The sequence below is a fragment of the Halyomorpha halys genome, unplaced genomic scaffold, assembly GCF_000696795.3.
Source record: "Halyomorpha halys isolate HHAL.00 unplaced genomic scaffold, Hhal_1.1 Scaffold485.1, whole genome shotgun sequence".
Lineage (NCBI taxonomy): Eukaryota > Metazoa > Arthropoda > Insecta > Hemiptera > Pentatomidae > Halyomorpha > Halyomorpha halys.
Window position 1 is genome coordinate 438,130 of NW_027114369.1, and position 23,981 is coordinate 462,110.

Sequence of the window (23,981 nt, forward strand, 5' to 3'; positions counted from 1 at the left end):
AGAAGTAGACCGCAATAAAATTCTTTTGAAATTATTGATTCCCAATCTTGTCGTTTGAACTTGGCGGCAGAATGATCTAGAATTTTCCTAGTCATGGTTAGTGTGATTAAGGTAGCAGTGAACTATTGATATAACGTTCTATAGGGTTCTTAACTTCACATGTTCTAGAACTTTCTGCCGGTTGAGTGCAGGATTGCTGTCCTTTCAGTTAACGTAAAGTGCTCTAACTGTGTTGACCTCGTCTCTGTTGTTTTGTGCTGTGTTTAAAAAGCGATAGTGTTTTAAATAATGGCTGCGATGTCAGTAATAGGAATTGATTTTGGAAATGAATCTTGCTACGTAGCAGTTGCTCGTGCAGGTGGTATTGAAACTATCGCTAATGATTACAGTCTCAGAGCTACTCCGTAAGTATTTAGGAAGAAGTAAAAACTTAGGTTTTATGTCAATAGTTACTTCATATTGTAATTGGTCTATCGCTATGCTTATTAGTAATTCTAGTACTATTTTCTATTGATATCACGTAATCAAGTTTCATTTGTGATTACGATTGTTATCTTTTACCCAGTAATCAATGAATTATTAAAGTAGACACCTGGACTTGAATTGAGTCAACCCACATCATGTAGGCTTAATTCCAAATAAGGATTTGTTATGATAATTCTACAACCACCTTCCTGACTCACCATCCCAAATTTTCTTGTAATACTGTTTCCAAGGTCAACTATAATTTGTTGATTTGTTTAAATGATCTAATTAATTGTCATTTAAACTATCTGTTTCGGAAGTTGTAATGATATATTAAATTGAAATTAAGTGAAACTAATATTTTGTAATGGTGAGAATGTTTTGGTTGATTCAAATTCTTTTACTCTCTAAAAAGCTTCTAGACAAATTTAAGTTGATGACTGATTAATTTATACATTTCTTTCATCAAAGTTTACTGTAGTGAGGTAACTAATACATGTTTCTGTTCTTGAAGATTGTTTAATCAATATTGTGGTCATGACAAGATAGCAATATTGTTGAGGTTATTTATTATTGCCACTATTACTGTTTAAAGGTTTATTAGAATTTAATATTTCTTCTTAAAACTGAACTGGAATAATTTTAATATAATTATACTTATTATTATACTGATACATTATTTTACTTTTGTAGCTTAAATAAAATTGGTTATGAATATTACCCTTGTTCTGGTTTTAGATCATGTGTAGCATTCAGTGGTCGGAATCGAATTTTGGGCGTAGCAGCAAAAAACCAGATGGTAACAAACATGAAAAACACAATCCATGGTTTTAAAAGGTTACTAGGCCGAAAGCTTAATGATCCGCAAGTAGAAGAAGAACTTAAAACCCTTACTTACAGGACTTCCCAGCACAACAATGGAATTGGAATCAAGGTATGATTTTTATTTTTTAAATATTGTCTATATCATCCTGCCAAGCTATGTTGTGACGAACTTGCCATAACTGGGTATCTTGTTACCTTGCCATGTTAAGGTGTTAAATTTGATTGAAAATGTTCCAATTCGGCGAGAAAATTTTATTTATTATGTTACTTTTGTTTATTAATCCTATTGTTGATATATCTAGATTTGTTTAATCTCTTTTTAACAGTAAAGATTGTATAGAGATTTATTTTAATTGAATATTATTATGTGTAGCTTGTCTTCTGAAAGATAAGGGAACTTCTGATTATCTGAGATTCTGATTCTATTTTAATTTTCCCAATATTTTTCTAGACTTTAGAAAACACAGTTATAGAATTTATTACCTACCATATTAAAGGAATATGTTCAGTTAGAAATGTTCCTATGAAAGTACCTTCACTATTATAATTTTTAATGTCAGCTGCCACACTATACCTAGTGTGACAGTGATGTCTTGCCTGTAAAAGTCATTAGTGAAACCATTATTCACTTCAACCGTTGCAGTGGCTGTGACAGTTCCTGCCAAGGCTAGAAATGTCACTATGTAAACTGGCTTTTTCGTAAGAATGGCTTGCTGCTACTATATACTATACTATATTTACTATAAACTATCATGTCGGATCTAGTGCGACAGTACTGCTACAATGGGAACTATCAATGAGTTTCATCTTGTAGTAGCTTGGGAGTGAATATTTCCTGAAACTGTGTTTGTTTCAAAAAATAAACTATGATTTATTTAAGTAGAAGTTTTTATATTAAAGCTCTTTCATGATTTTAATTGAGTAATCTTTTTAAATAAAAAAAATAATTTTAAAAATAATAATAATTATTAAGTTACTTACATTGTGAAATTTATGAAAAAAAAACTGGTGCAGGTTGTCGCGTACCCCAGTACCCCCACACGCAGTGTTGAGGACTCCTGCCTTAATTTTTACATTTTATTTCTATGTTGTGGCAGCTATCATTAATTAAACCAATAAATGAGTTTTTCTTTCCTCTTCATTTTTCATAGGAAATGTTTACCATGTGACTTGGATAAAAAAAAAAAACTGGGAAAATATGAATATGATAAGAAGTTTCATTTGATTTTCATTAGTCATTTGACAGAACGTTTATCAGTTGGGAATTTCATGAATCTTTTTAAGGAAGAGTATATCCACAGGATATTTGATAAGGATCCTAATGCTCTTGGTTTGAAAAGAGTGTTGATATAATTTTATGTAACTATGGTACATTTTTTTTATTTTGGGTTTAGGTTAATTACATGGATGAAGAACACACATTTACTCCAGAACAAATCACTGCAATGCTTCTTACTAAGTTAAAGGAAACCTCTGAACAGGCTTTAAAGACTAAAGTTAACGATGTAGTTATTTCCGTAAGTATCTCATATTTATGCTATTTATTTCTATTAAAGTAAATTGTAATGCTGTATAATTAATTATTTGATTTATTTATTAAAAACTTTTTTCTACATTTCTCATTTTCCTTTCTAGGTACCATCTTATTTTACTAATGCTGAAAGAAAAGCGCTTTTAGATGCTGCACATATTTCTGGATTGAATGTCTTACGTTTAATGAATGAGACTACTGCTACAGCCCTCTCATACGGTATTTATAAGCAAGATTTACCTGGTCCAGAAGAAGAACCTAGGAATGTCATTTTTGTTGACTGTGGGCATTCTTCCCTCCAAGTATCTGCTTGTGCGTTTAATCGTGGTAAACTAAAGGTATGTTATGAGTAAATTTTATAATATTAATACTTAAAAGGTAAAGTGATAGTAGCATATTGGTTTACTATAATTCTATTTAATCTAATAGATGATGGTCACATCCTCTGTTAAATGTGTACTGTTAAATACTATTTGCTGATTTGACCTGCCCTTTGTGGCTTTTAGTATTAATAACTGGATGTAAATTCTGAAAAAAACTATTATGTGCTAAAAATGAAGAAACAATAGCACAAATAAAATATTTAAAGTTGATATAAGAAATAAATGAAATTAAGATTACTGATAATATGTAAGCAAAAGAGGAAGTACATGGGGTAAACTAAATAATAATAAGGACATGCTTAGGTCAAGAGAAGTAATCAGATGAGGAATGTTTACAACTAAGTGATAATCAAACAATAATGAAACTATGACTTCAGCTATTATAAGTTTTTAACCGTAAATAGGTCAGAAATAAAAGTGTGGAGAGGACAATGCCTTTTTGATCAATAAAATATGATTACTTAAAGAATTTAAAATTTTAGGGTCAGCCTAGGCTAAATTTTAGTTTAAGGAAGTTCAGTTAAGATAATAAGGAAATAAGGTTTGTTTTTTTATTTATTAATCATGTATGAAATTTATGATTGTGGAGTATATTGTGATAATGAAAAATTTTCAATTCGGGTTTTCTAAAGAAGAACCTTAACTGGGTGTCCATTTGTTGGAAAATTTAGGAGTATGTTTGGGAATTCATTCTATATATAAGTAAAAAAAAAAATTAATATTGTCATTTATGAGTTTTTTTATGATAATTTCATAATTTTTTTTCACTCCCGCATTTGGCGGAGGAAAGGTAATTTTATTTTAGATGTAGAAAACCCAGGTAATTGGGTTATCAGGTTGTTGTGAATACCCTTTATATATGAAGTTAACAAAAGTAGCGAATGTGAGGAATTTCTAGAAAAATTCTTAAAAAAATCATGAATTGGTTGGGAATTTCAATTACCAAAATTGGTAGATCCCAGCGTTTAAGGTTCTCTTGTGCCTTTATCTCGCAAAATGTCCTGAGTATACTTGAACAGGTCATATACTCATTGGTATAGTTGGACAAGAATTGAATCCCAAAATTTCAAAAAGTTACCTCAGCAAAGTTGGTTTAAGTTTTCTTATTAAAAAATGAGGAGAAAATATCACCATGATGACAAACCTCTGTTGCTTTTTTGTGCAGCTCATACTTATACTTTTATTTTAATCTTATAACAATCTTTAATACTTATTCTTATAACTAAACTTAAACGGTTTCCAGATGTTAGCTAGTGCGTTTGACCATAAATTAGGTGGAAGAGATTTTGATACAATTCTAGCAGAACACTTCTGCAATGAATTTGAAACCAAATATAAAATTCGACCACGGACTAATCCTAGGGCTTACCTTCGCCTCCTCACTGAGGTTGAGAAACTGAAGAAACAAATGTCTGCTAACTCAACCAATCTGCCTTTGAACATTGAGTGTTTTATGGATGACAAGGATGTTCATGGAGATATGAAAAGGTTCGTTTTATTTTACTGTGTTACAAAAAATTACTTTATTTTATGTTTATGGGTGTATGAAGTACCTTATACCTTAAAAGTTATTGTCAGTATCTCAATACGTGTGGTTATTGTATCCAATCAAATTTTGAAAGAGGAAAAAAGATTTTAATTCTGCATATTTTGGTGTAACCAGGAGACCTTTCTTAGTTTTAAAAATACAGATTTTATTGACTAATTATAAAAATTATATATAATAATCAAAATTGTTTATAATCTTGTAATTACTGTTAGACCTCAGTGACATAAACATTTAAGTGTACCCACACCATACTATAATTTGGCCTTATTTCTATTTCTTTATATCGTTATCAATATTATATTAATTATGCTGCGATTTTATGATTATTTTTAGAGCCGATATGGAAGGTCTGTGTGCACATTTATTTCATAGAGTGGAATTATGTCTTAAAAAATGTTTTGAGGACTCTAGTAAGTATCACTGATTTACATTAAGAAATTTAATTTCAGTACTAATAAATTGCCCTGTTGATTAAAACTGTTTTCTTCTTTTTAAGGATTAAAATTGGATGACATACATAGCGTTGAGATAGTGGGTGGTTCTACTCGTATACCTGCTATTAAACAGTTAATAGAATCAGTCTTTAAAAAGGGAGCATCAACGACTTTAAACCAAGACGAAGCAGTAGCACGAGGATGTGCTCTTCAGTGTGCAATGCTTTCTCCTGCTGTGCGTGTTAGAGAATTTTCTGTTGGTGATGTTTATCCTTACTCAGTAAGCCTTTGTTGGGATTCTCCGAATAAAGAGGATGGGTTAGTATTTGTATTTACCAATTAATCGACTTTGTAATTACTCTGCTGAATAGTTTAGTTATTAAGCTTTTTGATATGTAAAATATAAAAATCTTATGATTTATCACTCTAAAAAAATGAATGATGAAACTTTTTAGTAGAGCAATTTTGTATAATTGTATAATTCTTATTTAATATTTTATATTCCATTATATAATATGTAAACAAGTTGTGGTTATGGTGTTGGGGAAATGAATGCAAAAATTAAATTGCTTTATAGATAAACAAAAGAGGATGATAGACAAAATTCTCTTTCTAATTTATTTCAAAACTGATTTTTCACATTCTTGTCCCAAGCCATTCATTTAGATTTCATTGACCTTTCAATATTATATAAAACAATATTAAAAATCATGCCCATTCATTCGATCTTTGAATGACCCCCAAATCCACCCAATCTTTTGGCTCATCAGAATCTTGTTCTTTAGAAATCTTAAAAAATTGCTATTTTAAATCCTAAGCTATCTCCCTCAACATGGCTCGAATGAATCAGAGCCACAATGATATGATTTCAGAGTGAAAATGTTGCAGTATCGCAGTGCATATTTGCCCTTCATTTTTATTTAAGATGTGTTTGCACATATATTTCTTATTTATAAATAAAAGAGTGTTCAATGTGTGGTAAGATTTGACTAAAATTGCTTTGGTGCTGTTTCAGGGTATTGGAGGTATTCCCTAAGTTTCACGCTATGCCATTTAGCAAAGTTCTTACCTTTTACAGGAAAGAAAATTTTGATATAAAGGCATATTATAATTGCAATACACCTTATCCTGATAGATTTATTGGTTAGTATTTTACATTATTTTTTATTAAGTTCATTTTTATTTTTTATTACTAATATTGATGAAAATTTAAGAAAAACTATATATACAGTGTGTATGTCAGGTTCCATTCCTTTGAATAAAAATTAAGTTGAATTTGACATAAGTCGAATCCTACATTACAAAAATGTATTGTATTACTTATTTCTCAATGTTTGTTTGCAATTTATAATTAAAATATTTTTGTTTTCATTTAATAATAATAATTTATATATTTTATATTTTAAATAAAGATAATAATAATAACCGATTACTAAACCCTCTATTTCTTTTTTATTTAATTTTAAATAAATTTACTGTTTTACATTCATCAATTTAATAGTGTTATAAAGAATCGATTAAATCAAATTTAGAATAAATCAATTTATTAGATTAATCTTCTATATAATTATATTGTACTAATGTTAGCTTTATTTATAAAAATTATAATAAAATTGCATCTGACTACAAGTTTTTATTATTTTGTAAATCACATATACATTAATATATATAAGAAATTTAATCCCTTTTATAAGTATAAATAACATAAATTTAAATTAAATGTTAAAATTACAAGATTTAAAATTTCATAAAATACTTGTTTGTAGGTATTCTATTTGAAGTTCATATTTATTTGGTTAGTTTTCTTCTTGAGCCTACTTGATAAGGTCTGTTTCAACAACCACTTCTGACTGTCCGGAACTGTACAGATCATGTGTAGTATGCGTTTTTCTCTCCCTAAACCTGTACAGCGCATGCTACGTACAATTCGGGACAGTCAGGAATAGTTGTTAAAATAAATCTACAATTTTCCATTTCACTTAAGTTATCTCTAAATAATTAAGTTGAACAATTATTATTTTTATTATATCATGATCATTTATTAGAAATTTATTTAACATTTCACAGTTCATTCTTATTTAAAGTTATTATGTTTGTCATTTAACAATCTTCATACTTTAGCGAAAACATTTCCACTACTTTTTTAAAAGTAATAATTGTTTTATGTAAGTAAAATTGTTTTAACTAATGAAAGTCTTTTTTTCTTTTTTATTAACACTTCATTGTATCTTTTACATTCAAAAATAATTTTTAATTAGTTTTTGGGTTCTTAGAAACTTAATTCACTTGATAAACGTAAAATAACAAGTTTTTTTAAGTTCGTATGGTTAATATATATCATTAAAAACAAATGCATGACAATCGGTATTTGTTTTATAAAGACTGCATTGTTCCAGTATAGTGAAAAAACCTTGCCCTAATTATCAATTATTCAAATATTTAAATTTATGAGTCAAAATTATGAAACAGTCATTTTACATACAGTTGATTAAATAAATGTTATCAACATAATGCTTTAAAATGATAATTAATACATCTGATAACCTATATTTCAAAGAAATTATATGTAAATCGTGAATAATTCTTAATTCAAACTTATGGAATAAATCAGACTTTTTATTTGTAAAATATGCATTTTATCATCAAAATAATAATATTTTCCCTATATTGTTGATATTAATTAATAGTTTTAAAATATTTTCACAATACTCACATTTTATTATTCATCTTCCTATGTCTCTATTCTGTTCATGGCAACAGTTTACTTTTTTTCTTACAATAGAGATAAAATATCACTATAGTATTTATCTACATAAAGCCATAATTTTGTTATGTTTAGTTTATGTAGGTTGTTGATTCAATGTGTTCTAAATTTTATAGTTATATTTTTCATTGTAATTGATTTTTTAACAGCTTCATTTCATAAAAAAATTCAATTTATTTTTTTTCAAGTTATGTAATTTTGAATTTACTCTTTGATCTAAAGTGGTTTCCGGTATGAATTGATTGATTACGTAACTCTGTGAAATTTAATTTTATAGCTTTATTTTTCATTGTAATGGATTTTTTAACAGCTTCGTTTGTCGTAAAAGTTCATTTTTTTTTTTTTTCAAGTTATATAATGTTACATTTACTCTTTGATCTAAAGTGGTAATATAAATTGATTGATGACTTAACTCTATGAAACTGTGAGACACTTTGAAATTGGGACTCTGTGTAGAAATTTGTGCCAGCATATAGAGAAATAATTTTTTTTTTTTTTTTCTTTTTCAAAATTAAACAACAAAGCTGTGTATGAAAATATAAGAAAATCACAACCTTTATTTTTAAGTGATCTATACAAATATGAATGTTTTAGCTTAAATCATTGTTGATTTCACGACTACATTACAAGTAATAATAATTTATATCTAAGAACTACGGGATATTAGAGCATTTGCAAATTACCATTATGGTTGATATAGAATTTAGTTATGAAAAGACAGTGAAATTAACAATCATAACACACTCAACCCTTATTATTCAGTGTTAATATTGAATTCATCTTGAAACAAGCTTTTATATTTGAATAGGTCAATTTACCATAAAAGATGTCAAACCAACATCTGAAGGTGAATCTGCAAAGATTAAAGTTAAAGCTCGTATAAATCTTCATGGCATAGTATCGATTGTCGGTGCATCTCTTGTCGAAAAGAGAGAGGCAGAAGTTGGAGATGAAGACTCTTCCATGGATGTAGATAGCAACAATCACAATAAAGATGATCAACAGCCGCAGGAGAATGGCCAAGCCGACCAGGTAAATTTTTCCTCATAGTGTTCTTGCATGGCCTGTTAACTAAAATACTTATTTCTAAATTTCCTGGCAATTGTGCATTGCATATTGTGGCAATTGGTTGACTTAAAATTTACAACTGAATCTTTGACTATAGTTGTATTTTTTTAAATGGTGAATGTTCCTATGAACATGATGCTGATTGGTTAGCAAAGCTCTGCCTTCACAAACTGTATTGATTGATTTAATTCCTCATTTCTCAACTAGTACAATTATTTGTCCTGCTGTAGAAATGGAATAATATGTTTTATATTTTTAACAAATTCTAATGCAATTTTCTTCCTAGAAAGATGTCAGTTGGCTTACATATTTATTGCAATTTGATTGTTGTATGATCATGATATTAATTTTATATCATTAAGATCATGTTTTTCTTTTTTGCTGTGAATTGTATTACTCTAATTAAAAAAGGGTATATTATTACATGATAATCAGTTGTTATTTTTGTAAAATTAATCTTCTGCATATTTAAGTTTAAGCGACATAATTATCCTTGTGCTGTTATGGGCAGTCTTAAAAACATAAAAGGAGAAGATTTCTTGATGTAATTAGTTTTCTATTCATTAGTTCTCTTTCAAAACGCCCAAAGCAAAGTATTTATAAATATCTAAACTTCAAAATGATTTTTTTTTTTTAATAATTGTACTATTTAATCATGTATATTTTTCATCACTTACTGTAATTCTCTTAGATAAAATAGCATGAGCCGTAGGAGAAGAAAAACAATTGTTTTTCTACCGTGGTAAATAGTTGTAAACATATATTTTACTATAATATAAAAAATTCCTTCAGTCCTTAGGCGGACATGAGAAATTATGTACACAATATGGCAAGAAAAGAAGAATTGCAGAAGTTATAGGTGAACATCGGAATAGTTCACTAGAAGGCGACGATAAGGGAAAAGCCACAGTCAGTTCTGAAAATGAAACAAAAGTGGAAGAAAATGTATCTCGTAAAAATGACAGTCGATTTGAACCTACAAATTTATCAGGCTCAGTTGGTAAACATGAACATGACAGTGTTCAGAGGTCTTCTGTTAGGACTGATCAGGTAAGTTAATTTTAAAAAAGGACGAAAATTCATGGATGGAGAAAAGCCTGTCAGTTTGTTGTTACTAAATATGTTAGCATGCAGATCTATGTTCCAGTAGTTCGATGTTAGTAAGTTGTAATAATTTTTTAAGATCAGTGAGGTAAAATATTACTGGTCGGATTGTAACATTCGTGGTTTTTGAACAGTGTAATTAAATGCCAATAATATTTAGGGAATTGATAAATTCCAAGATTTTATGTACCTTATTCATTTATATTTTATAAAAGCTTAATTTTTAAGTATGTATATTTTATTATATGGTCACTAATTCTGTTTCTGCATCATGATTTATTTACATGTCAGAATATTAGTATTTAATGTACCATGCATTTGGTGGGAGTTATTTATATATTTTCTTAAATAGTCTGTGTTGAGGTGTCAAATTACAACTCAAAATTAAAATGAGTACATCTCTATTTATAAATACTTTCAATTAATTTAATTTAATTAGTTGATTTTTTATAAACACAGGTTCTACAATTTTTTTTTTCATGTGATTTATCTGTGTCCCCATTTTTGTCAATTAATCCCTTAAATAACTTTCCCACAGGTTCTCATATCAAACTATTTAAGTTCATACACAATGATTGTCATTTACTAGACCACCAAGAAGGCCAAAAATAATTTAGTAAGATTTTGATCTTATGCCATAATTAAATTTTTAAAAATTATTGAAGTAATTATTATGATTAATAATAAATTGAATAAATTTGTAGTTGAGTTTTTATTCTACCCATAAGTGATATAATCTTATCATATTGTCCTCAAATTCTTGTTGAAATTAAAACTAGAATTTTTAAAATAATTCAGTCAAGTTAAAAAATTTTACAATTTTTTATATTGTTTGTGTATAAATAATGAATAGGATAAATTATGCAATCTACAGATTCTTTTGGATTAATTAAATCATAATAAATTTTGTAAATATAATAATTTAAATATTTGGAAAAAAGATATGAATCATTAAATAATTTTAGTTGAATAACAAATATTATGAAAAACTGTAATCTACAGCTTCTTATGAATTAAAAATAAATCCAGAAACCTAATAACTTAAGTCTTGGAAAAAAATTCAATTACTGTATGGCTCTTTATTGTATTTTAGAAGCATCTTATGATTTTAATTTAATAGAAAAGGAAAGAAAAATAAATGTAATTACAGATTCCTATGGATTAATGAAGTCACAATTAATCCATAAATCTAATCATAAAATCCTGGGAAAAAATTTGGCTGTTTATTGTAAGTTATGAATCATATAATTTTAATTTAATAGAACATTAAAAAACAAATAATGTTATCTATTTAATATTGTGGATTAATGAAATCATATTTAATATAATATCGTTATATGTTTTTAGTATTAGAGAAATAATGATAATGATATAGAGTAAAAGAGCTATTTGATGAAGGGATTGAGATAATTTAATCTCTTCATTCTTAAACATTATTGAAATGAATCAATATTTCTCTAAAATTATATTTAAATTAAAACAGTTAAGTGTTAATCACTTCAAAGAATAGTTATAAATCAGGTTGATAGTTAAAGTGTTTAAGTGCTGTTTTATTTTTATTTCAACATGCCAAGATCACTTGTACCACTATCCCAAAAATATATAGCATTTGAACAATATAGGTCAAAATTAAAAAAAAAAAAAAAATGTAATTTTTATAAATATAGTTGTATTTAACATGAAGCTGTTAACATATTCTACTGTGTTTATGAAATAAATAAATGAAATGAAGGGTCTTAAGTTGATGATTGTTAAGGAAGTACTGTTTTTTTAATTAATGATCATTCAAATTGATATTTTCAAAATGTGTGCTCATTACTTCATATATATTTAAAAAAAAAAAAAATTAACTTTTATTTATATCTGCTGTAACTCATCCCTCATCGACCGAAATCAATACCATTAAAAATTTTCATTGTCTCAGAAATATTCAATGTGAATTTTTATATCAAGTATATTAATTGTTGTACAAAATGTCTATTCCTTTCAAATTTTTATCAGAGAGCATTTTGTAAATATCTACTGTATTTTTAGTATGAATTGGTAAAGAGTGCTTATCATCATTATAATCTTATAATAATTTATGGGTAATAGACAATCAGAAAATCAGTCTGTAAGTTTTATTATAATTACGATAGGAAAAATAAATCAATAATACTAAATTTTTTGAGGATTACGTAATAAAATATTTACTGACCTTCCATTATCCATAATATCTAATTATAATGTAGTGTTGTAAATATGTATGTATTTATATGCTCTAACCTTTGATTGATGCAATTAGTTTTAGTCTTAATTTATACTTTTTTGAGTTTAATTAATTATATAACTATTTATTGGCCTTAGGAATTGATATAACCTTCCTAGTGTTAGTGTTAATAACCTTTGATATACTAGTCTAATATCATTATAGAAATTGTGAAGAGGTATACCTCTATTTCTTTCCATTTTTAATAATTGTCCCATTGAAATTTTTCCTATAAAGTTAAATATTCTGGAATTAATTTTTCACCAAACTAATATTCACTTTAAAATGATTGACTAAATTTAAAAATTTCAACTTTGTTGTTGAATTTTCATTTTTAAAAACTGGATGCTTTCTTTTGAAACTCATAGGCTCTTAGTAAAGATTAATTTTGATTCCAAAATTTTTCCTTCTATTTCACAATACAATTATTTTTTTATTGTATTGGCACTTAATACTGATTTTAAGTCTTTATTTATATATTTACTGCTAAAGCTATTCTATCAAATCAAGATTGTATAATTTAATATTTTAGACTTTATTTTTGCTATGTACTGTTATAATGTGTCCAATATCAATTAAAAATCTAGTCATAGTCAGTTAAAACTATTAATATTTAAGTGAATATATTGTAATTTTTGTCTCATTTTTATTACTATTATGTTAACTTAATTATATCAAAAGAAATGAAAAAAGTAGGTGTATATATTACTACAAAATCAGTTAAGTGGTTATAAAAATTGATGGAGTTACGTCACCCTATCATCATGGTTTCAGTGTGGCAGTTGTGATTAAATTTAAATCTAATTCTTCAAAATCTACTAATAAATGGTGGTATATAATTCTTTTTGATTTAAAAATGTTTTGGACATCTACTTTTTCTGTTAACTTCATTTTAATGTTTTATTTTAGTTTTTAAGTTAGCAGTATATTTAATGAGGAATAATAATTTATCTGTCACCATCTTTTCAACTTATGATTAGAACATCCAGTTTGTGAAGCCATTGCTTTTTATTTTAGTAATATTGAAATAAGAAAATGCTTGTTAGTACATATGTCAAGTTAAAAAAAAGTGTGATTTTTGTTTGTTTAATGCATGTGGAATACTTGATCATTAAAAGTACTTTCGGTATATGAGGATACCATGTTATATGCTGGGTAGTGTGATGAATAATTGATGTACCTCTATTCAGTTCTCATTTTATGAAACTATTTGTTTGGGCTTAATAAATCTTTGACTGGTTTGATATGCATATATACATACATATGTATACTCTGAGTATATGCGTACCTATTTAATGTCTGCAAGGGTATGGATAGTGTCTTTTAGTGAAACAAATTACTGACAGACCAGAATAATTGTTAAGGATTATTTTACTAAAACAAATCCTGTGCCTTCCTACTGATTTAAAGCTAACACCAAAGTAATTCATTGGTGTATAGGATTGCCCCGAATAGAGCCATATATGTGCCCTAAAATTACCTGTTCTGCTCTATTTCTCCTTGAGGTTTAGACTAAAGTTGCTTAGTGTAATCCTAAGGCCTTCTAGAGTGTCAAGTTATATCAGCTCTTCTCACCTCTAAAAAAAAAAGGAAGAGTGAGGATTCATTTGGCCAGCATTCAATTATGAAGTAATGTAACATTAAACAAATGTGTTCATAACACTCAACTGAATTTTTTTTCGATTCCTTAAGAAATTTTCCTATGTCTTGATGTTTTGGCCTGTTTATAAATCAGGTACAGGTTTTGAGAGAACTAAAAATTTACTGAATTATAACATGATTTAATTCATATTTAATTTACTCTTATTTTTCTCATCTGTATTTGATAGCTTATTGAAGTAGTTTTTTATTAACATAAAAATTATTGTGCCATTTTAAAGTAGACTGAAGTTCTTTTTTAAGATCTTAAAACAATAGTGAAATATTTTGATTTAAATATGTTTCCTGTTAGTTTTTGTTAATGTACATTTTTATACTGAAAAGATGTTAGCTCTTGCGTATGGGAATGTTGCATGCTTAACCTGATTGAATGGTTCCTAAAAAAAATTTACTTTTGATCGGATGATTTCTGGATTGTAATATGTTTATGTACTTGTTTTATAGATTTGTTCTCTGTTTTGATGAATAATATTTATATTCGTGTTGTTCATTGAAATTCTTTTAAGTAATTTTACTGTTTTATTTCATTTTTCCCCCTTACCTAACCATTTTTGGCATAAGGGGTGGTTATTCTACTTGTTGGTCACCCTATTCTAACCATGGTGGGAGGGTCATGTTTTCATTCCATAGGACCACCACAAAATAAAAGTCGACCCTACCAGGCAGGCGAGCTTCACTGCAGTTCCATGGTTGCTGAGGTGTTGCCACAAGTCAACTATAACCTGGGGTGTGTTTTGGCTTTCACCATTTGGCTATGTCTAGTGTTGCTGCCTTCCAGTTCCTGATCCCTTAAAAGCTTCTTGTGTTGACTGCCACTCCATCAGTCCACCTTAGTCTGCACCAACACTCTCCTCAGGGTCACTTCTTGACATTATGATCAACCCGATTCAGCTTCAATAAACAAGACCACATTGAAACTTTCTAATGCAAAAAATTACTTCTCATCTTATTTATTTGGTGGTGAGGGATATATTTAGTTAAATTTCTAGTAAATAGGCTACAAATATTAGTGAAAAACTTCCTTACAATGCTTCCTGGGTGTAATTAGAGCCACTATATATTCTAAAACACAAATTCAGTATAAGTTACAAATAACAGCTTTGTAAACATTATTGATGTTTTGAACTGCATTTTACTTTAATAATAGTTTGAAAAATAATAATATAATGCTAGCTAATCGTACTTACTTTATTTATTGCTTCTTCACACCTTAAATATTGTTTTAAAAAATGACTGTCGAAATGCAAAAGTGCCCTCCTACTAAGAGAAATAGCATTTTTAGCTTTTATAGATAAATGAATATAGACTTACATCCCTTTAAGAAATGAAAATGCCAACGTGAAAACAATAACTCTTAAAAATGCTGTTTTAAACCGAAAAAGTTTTTATCCTTAAAATATTGTGTTAATACTAAAATATAATGCTGTAAACGTTATTTAAAACTAATTTTTATTTACTCTAATTAAAATGAACGTTAAATAACGTTTACAGCATTATATTTTAGTGTTAATACTAAAATATAATGCATTAATATTAAAAGATGGGATTTGTGCTATTTCAAGTATTAATGTCTAAATATCAAGTTATGCCTAAGCAACAGTACTTCCTTATCAAGTACATAACTCTAGACCCTTCATGTGTTTTTATTTTATTGTTTTTAAAAATATTTAAAATTCATTTTTAAAAATAAATAATTTCTTCTGGTGCTGAAATATAAAGTAGTATTTTACCCCGCTGATTTTCCTCAAGTACGGTTTCTTCAGCATTTCTAATCCATTTTCATAATTATTTAGAAAATCTAACTTATAAATGCTCTATTCCATAGTTGCTATGACTATAGTTACTTATAATTTTCTCATAATACATTTAATTATCTATTGATTCTTTGTGCTCTGAGCTATGAGTTCACTACTGTTTTAATTTGAGATAGAATTTCGTTGAGTGAAAATCATCTGAGAAATTGATTGTGTTAATGAAGTAGAGGAATAGAATAGAATTTAGCCCTCATTGGGTCAGCCTAATGAGGGTAACGGTTACTGGGAATAATCACTTTATTAGATACTGTTTATTTTGGTGTTAAAACAAAATATCGGTTAAATGGAGTAAAAAATCTTGCTGGTTCTATTGACTTTTTCCATAGATCAAGGAATAATCACAAAATGGGAAGTATAATAATTCCATTTTCCAACCTTTATAACGATTAAATATTTATAGAAAATGAAAGAACATCTAGGTGCATTTATTCTAATTTTTTAGACATTTTAAAGATATAAGTTCACATATCACTACTAATTATTTATTGAATGGAGGAATAGTCCATTACTGAATCTAAGCCTTGCCTAGCAACCTCCCCTCAGTAGGATCTATTTTTTGCTCCTGTTCTTCCATTTTGATTTTCAAGAAGCATCCTAGCATCTGCTGATCTTCCAACTCTGCAGGGTCTGACCTTAGTGAGTAGTTTTTTGGAGTCTTCTATCCTTGCTAATTGGATCAGTATTATGAGGTATCCGACACTTAACAAACTTCACCATATCTATGTTTTTTCATTGCTTATAGAGTTCCTTATTGGTACATCTTTGTCTAGCATTCCTTTCTAGGATAGGACAGTCAATCCTTCTCAATACTCTACTTTGAAATATACTAAGTCGATTCTTAACTGCTTTTATTTTGGACTAAGTTCCTGCTTGATCTAAAAGAAAGGGACAGATAAAGACCTTGTTTATCCTTAGTTTGGCCTGATAGATATGCCTAATTCTTGTGTGCAGGAGGGACTTAAACAACCTTCATTTTAAGAAAACATTTTTTTTATATATCTCCAGACTGTGACCATTCCTGTTTTCTTCAGATCTAGGAATATGATACCCTCCACTCAGAATTTGTTTTCTCTAGCCCCAAAGTATTCAGCAAGTAGGGAACTCTTGAGCAAGAGGTTTTTCAAAAATGAAGTCATATAGGAAGCTAAAAAATTTGTTGAGGTCCTGACAATTCGTTCTACAAGAAAGGCATTAAACTGTTAAAAAAATGTTGACTGACTTATTTATTCTAGATGTTTATTTTGACTAAGTTTAATTCAATCCTGGACCAGCAACCAGTCCTTAAGTTTTACATTAGTTGTGTATTACTAATCAATTTTGTTTTAGATGGAAGAATCAGAAAAAGGAAATGAAAAACCAGATAAAAAAGAAGGCAAGAAAAAGAAACAGATCACCAAAACAATCGATCTACCAATAGATGCCATTACCCATGGATTTTCTCAAACTCTCCTCAATGAATGCCAAGAATTGGAGGTAAATATAATAAAACTGAAAAGAGTAAGATATTATGTATATTTATTACTTATTTTATAGCTGAAGATTAATATTTAAAAGCATTGCACTACTGATTTCTAATGTGGTTGTTTAATAGCTTTGATTCATCTAAGTTGCATTGCACATATGTACCATTTTTTTAAGGTTGTAGGTTGTCTGTTCATCTGAGTAATGTTACCATGGTGTGGACAATTTATTTTGTTAAGTAAATCTATTTTTGATGTTTGATTTATAATGCTTAATTGAATAAATTTTTGAACTTGAGGATGAAATAATATTATTTTAAACATTTGAATTGATTGATAATAAATTTACGTTTACTTGATTGTCAATGCTTCAGAATTATAAATGTTGTTGATATCCAAAGCCAGAACATAATCAAGTTAGATTAGTTAGTTATCGAAATGTGTTATTGGCTGCTTTTAATGTTTCACTAATATTACATTTCACTAAGTATTTTCCAAATGCAAGATATTTCTCATTACTATTATCTGTTGATACTATTAAAAAATAAGTTCACTCAAAAATTTCACACTTATTTCACAAACCATATAAACTTTAATGCTGGTATGAAGAAGAATAAATAGGTTTTCCGAAATAATCAGTTTATGGGAAATAGAAGATTTTATCTGAGTAAGAAATCAAAATATCTGAAATAGCATTTTAGAATCTTTATAAACAAGTCTTTGAGGTTTACTTTGTCGTGATTATAAATCTGGTATTATTGAGTGCAACCAAGAGATGTAAAATGAAATTTTTTTTTAAACAAATTCCTGTTATTCATTATTTTTAAAATTAAAGTTACAAAAAAAATTGAGAGAAATATCTATTTTTATTAATTTAATTGTATATGAAGTTATAAATCGAAAATATTGATTCAAAAACCATTTATAAACAATTTTTATTGATGTTTGTGATTAAAATAAAGTATTTAAATCTTTGAAAAAAGTGTGGCCAAGGCGTTTTTGATCTATAATGTAGAAATATTTTAATTAAGCACAAAATGTGTTTATTTTATTTTCTTTTTTTTTTTATTAGTGCAAATTAATTGCTAATGATAAACAAGAGAGGGAAAGGTCAGATGCTAGGAATGCATTGGAAGAATATGTTTATGATTTAAGAGGGAAAATTAGCTCTGATGATGAACTTGCTCACTTTGTTATTGCTGGTGATAGAGATAAGTAAGTGTTTCTTATACCAAATGAGAATAAAATTGAGCTATATTCCTAATTAGTTACTACATAATATCTCAGAACTTCATTATTGTATTCATTGTATTATTAATTTTTATAGGTATGTAAAACAGTTGGATGACATGGAATCTTGGTTATATGAAGAAGGGGAGGATTGTACTAGGCAGGTTTATGTCGACAGATTATCGGAATTGAAGGTATGTATGACAGTATTAACCTTATTACAGTGTTATTAATAAGGAATTTGGAAAACATGGTTCACTCCATTAAACATAAAACTTAATATTCTCTTTAATAAAAAATAAATCTGGGGCAATGACTTCAAAAGTTTCATTAAGGATTTGTATTTAGAAAATACACTTTCTGATGCCTTTTCCTTTTTTTTTTATACTTTTGATTGCTCAGACAAAGATAAATTTTACCTGGATTTAATCCTGTGATTCATTGCTAGTTTAGAAGAATGATTCAATGATAGAACGATCTTATTTTTTGTCCCTATTTTACCGGTCAATTTGTTCGATTTGCCCCTCTTTTGATGTAGAAGAGTTTTCTCCTATCATCAGAAGACAGGACATTTTTTTTATGTAATGAACAAAATAATCTTCATCTCAGTCGTCCGTTTAGGTGTTCAGGAAGTCATTTGAAGCACTCCAGGTTTGTATCAATCTTTATCCATTCTTCTGTTACCTTTTCCATTTATCATCCTCACTGCCCATTATTTTGGGCTAATCTTCTTTTGTTCAAATAGAGCCCATTTTATTTCTTTGACATCGCTAGGATTCTGAAAATTATATATCTGTCTTTTATCAGTAATTTTTCCACATACAACCAGCCAACGATCTCAAGTCTATTTAACAGGATTATTAAGATTCTAAGGCATGAGTGTTCAAAGAGAGAATATAAATATCAAATTAAATCCAGTAACTACTTATAACTGATACACAAAAATGAGGATATATGCCAAGAAATCAGAGTTGGGCAAAAATTATTCGATTGGCAAGAGACGAATACTTTTTTATTCGAAGTTTTTATTTGATTGACGAGAGACGAATAAATTTTTATTCAAATAAAAATATGACTAAACAACCCGAATACTTTTTTATTTGAATATTTAAAATATTATTTCAATCAAATAAAAAATTGGTCGTATGAAAAATTATTCAAATACATATTATTCGAATAAAAAATTTTTTTTTAAATTCACTTATTTTTTTTTACCACCTTCAATTTCTAATGTATGAGGGTCCTATCTCACATATTCAGACGAAAATGCTATCGATTTATTTTAATTTTTATTATTTCTAACACATAAGGGCTAATTTTTTGGTTTTCGGGTATGCAGAATATGATAATGATATCGATTTTAAGATCACGTATCGATTTATTTTTACTTTTCCGATTTCTAACATGTTACGGTCCCTTTATATGTTCTGAGGAATGCAGAATATGAAAATGATATCGATTTTAAGATCGCATATCGATTTATTTTTACTTTTCCAATTTCTAACATGTTACAGTCCCTTTATACATTTTGAGGAATGCAGAATAAGAAAATGATATCGATTTTGTGATCGCTTATCGATTTATGTGAACTTTTCTGATTTCTAACATGTTAGGGTCTCTTTATATGTTTCAATATATGCCAAAAATGAAAATGCTATTGAATTTATGACCGATTTAATTATCGGGCTTCGATTTATTTTAACTTTCTTGATCCTGAACATGTTAGGGTCACTTTATATGTTTAGAGATATGTACAATATGAAAATACTATCGACTTGAAGATCCCGTATCAATTTATATGAACTTTTCTGATTTCTAACATGTTAGGGTCTCTTGTTATGTTTCATTATATATCAAAACTGAAAATGCTATTGATTTTATGATCGTGTATAGATCTAATAGTCCATTTTAACTTTCTTGATCCCGAACATGTTAGGGTCCCTTTATATGATTTGAGATATGCAGAATATAAAAGTACTATTGATTTTAATGTCGTGTATTGATTTATTTTAACTAAGATAAGAAATCTGCATATCTCAAAACTTAAAGAGGCCCTAACATGTTAGAAATCAGAAAAGTTCATATAAATCGATAGCATTTTCTTCTTCTACATATCTCAACATATATAAAGAGACCCTGACATATTAGAAATCAAGAAAGTTAAAATTAATTGATATGCAGTCTTAAGATCGATAGCATTTTCATATTCTGCATATCTCGTTACATATAAGGGTCCCTAACATGTTAGAAATCAAGAAAGTTAAAATAAATTGATACCCGATAATTAAAGCGATAGCATTTTCATATTCTACATATCCCGAAACATATAAAGGGACCTTAATATGTTAAAAATCAGAAAAGTTAAATTAAATCGATTGTATTTTCATATTCTACATATCCCAAAACATAAAAAGGGACCCTTATATGTTAAAAATCAGAAAAGTTAAAATTGATCTATACCCGATCATAAAATATATCTATGTATAATTGTAAGACAAAAAATGTCGTCTTTATACAAATACAAACTTATTCGAATTGTTAATCATTTAATTTTTTCGAACAAGAGATTATTTTTCTATAAAATGGACGAATATAAATGTATTCGCATTGTTTTGCCCGAATAATTGATTATTCGTGTAAAATAATGACGAATAAAAAAGTAATCGGATGGTTAATCATATGTTTCGTACGAATAATTGATTATTTGTGTAAAATAATGACGAATAAAAAAGTAATCGGATGGTTAATCATATGTTTTGTACGAATAATTGATTATTCGTGTAAAATAATGACGAATGAAAAAGTATTCGAATGGTCAATCATATGTTTTTGTACGAATAATTGATTATTCGTGTAAAATAATGACGAATGAAAAAAATTTCAGATGGTTAATCATATGATTTGTATAAATAATTGATTATTCGAGTATAAAATTCACGAATAAAAAAGTATTCGTCTCTCGTCATTTGAATAATATTTGTCCAACTCTGCAAGAAACACACAAGATACCTATCAGGTCTTTTTAACAGCATACAGTGTGGGTAACATGAAACACACCAAACATTAATTAAAGGTGAATGATAAGTGATCTCCATTGCTCTGCTAATCAAAAAAATGTTTACAACAATAAGTAAATGTTATAATCAAAGAGAACCTGACAGGTCGCATGTGTCTGCGGTTTAAGGAATCCATATGTTTTATTATGAATACACACGTGAAATAAATGTGAAATAATCAATAATGATGTTTCTCAAATCTAATAGAACACTTATGTTAAAGCTGTGAAAGCTTAAAAAATTAAAAATTGCAATTGTTTTGTTGCAACTTTCGTTAATAAGTAAAAATAATTCAAAGTTGAAAATTTAATTGAAAACTTAAATTGAATGAAAAAGATAGAAAATTTATTCACTTTCCTCAAAATTTATAATAAAAAGTGTCATACATAATAAAAATTATATTTAGAGAATGTAATTGGCATAAATGGGGCATTACAATAAATTAGTAATTGGTAATAAGATTAAGTTATGGTAAACTTTCCTGAGACATTAATACAGCTTTTTACGATTAGGTACATTTTGATTAATTAAAATTTTTACCTTTTTTTTTAACAGATATTTGGAGAACCCATTAAAAATAGAAGGATGGAGTTTGAATCTCGCTCTGCTGCCCTTGAAGAACTCTCTCATTGTATACAGTTATCTCAGAAAGTAGTCAGTCAATATAGAGCTGGTGATGAGAAATATAACCATCTCTTACCAGATGAGGTCACAAAGGTAAAAAGAATTATTTTATTAATTTTCTTTCATCACGAATATTAAACGAGTATATTTGATTTATTTAACGGAGGTCAATGAATTTTATTATACTGATGACATTTCATCTAGTTTGTTAAAGTTCTTTAAATGGGTCCTGATCAGTTCCTGTTTTCTATTAGTCTCATTTTTTTGGAAACTTGTAAACATTAAAGCTAAAGCTGAAGGATACTAGAAACTTTTGTGTTTTTCATGCATTCTGAGCTTTTTTGCCCATTGCTTTAATTGGACAGTGATTATTTAAAAATTTAAAATAGCAATCTGGCAATTGTTTTAAATTAAAAACAATGCCGTTTTTCAATTTCAGGCACTTTTTAAATATTGCTCGATTTAACTATCTTAAAGTTTCCTCTTCCCGTTTTAAGCTAATATTTCAAAAGTGATATAGGACAGTCACTTCCCGGGGTGCGCCGGGTCCGGTGGGGAAGGATTGCCTTTTTTGTGTTATGATCTTGTGTGAGATTATGACATGTCATACATTGACTAATCTACTCGCTATAATTGTCTGTTTAAGAAGTCAGATAAGTCTACCATGGAGTTTGTTTATGGTCCAATGTCAAGAGCCGCGGCACCCATCTTGCGGATAATTTTTTCATTCCTAATTCTTCGGTTAAAATGTGATATACCCGTTCAGATGACATCCCTACAGCTTTAGCAATCACGCGTACTTTAAGTCAATGATCCTCCATGACCTTTTTATACACTTTTGCGATAAATTCTGGGGTCGTTGTACTTCTTGTCCGACTACTACGTGGATCATCATCTAAGCTCTCCCAACCAAATTTAAACTCGCTGATCCACTTGACAAGATTTGAATATGAAGGAGCAGAGTCCTCCAGTGTGTTCTGAAAGTTGGCATGAATTTCCTTTGCTTTCATACCTTTCTTTACAAAGTACTTAATCACTACGCATAAAACAACAACAAAGAGTCATCACTACCACTCACGCCATGGTTCACACACAAAGGATGAGTGATTATTGCGCGGGAACCTTGTTGCTCTAGCACTGACATCTAGCAGTGATTCCGAGAACTTTTTAAACCACCCTCGTATTTAGATATGTATTAATTATCTATTTAATAAAGGAGGTAAGAAGAAAAAAAAATGAAAATAGTTTAGAATGTTTTGTGATTTTTTTATTGTTAAAAATTATTTATTTTATTAAATATTGGTCAATACTGTTGACTCTTTTATTTAATGGCAGAATTTGTGTTTTTTTTATGTTCTACTATTTAAATTCTTTGCTTTTATTATTCTTGATTTTTTGTTGGTTAGGTTGAAGAAGCTATTTGCTCTGCGGCGAAGTGGCTTGAAGAAAAAAGGTCTGCTCTTTCATCATGTCCCAAAACCCAGGATCCACCAGTTACCACTGTGCAAATTAGGTCAGAGAAGAAAAATCTAGATAGTACTGTTTCCTCTGTTATGAACAAACCCAAACCAAAGGTCGAACCTCCTCAAGAGCCTGCTGGTGATAATGAGAAAAATAACTCACAATCTGATTCCCATCAGAATAGTAAAACGGAAGACCACCATGGGGAGCAGAATCAACGGAAACAAGAAAATATGGAAGTTGATAATTAGACACATTATTTCATGTTTGTCCTTTCCCTTACAATATATGTATTAATAACTGTTA

The 23,981-nt window shown here is 28.3% G+C and overlaps 1 protein-coding gene across 1 annotated transcript; it reads left to right on the forward strand.

Annotated features, from left to right (window-relative positions):
- Positions 1–137: 137 nt before the first annotated feature.
- On the forward strand, positions 138–23,981 carry Hsc70Cb (heat shock protein 70Cb). Its single transcript, XM_014424953.3, has 14 exons — positions 138–404; positions 1,204–1,399; positions 2,685–2,807; positions 2,926–3,159; positions 4,448–4,692; positions 5,087–5,163; positions 5,250–5,505; positions 6,203–6,330; positions 8,760–8,983; positions 17,171–17,317; positions 18,377–18,519; positions 18,632–18,728; positions 22,146–22,307; positions 23,621–23,981. The coding sequence occupies exons 1-14, from the start codon at positions 289–291 to the stop codon at positions 23,924–23,926; spliced, it is 2,454 nt and encodes an 817-aa protein (XP_014280439.1). The 5' UTR covers positions 138–288; the 3' UTR covers positions 23,927–23,981.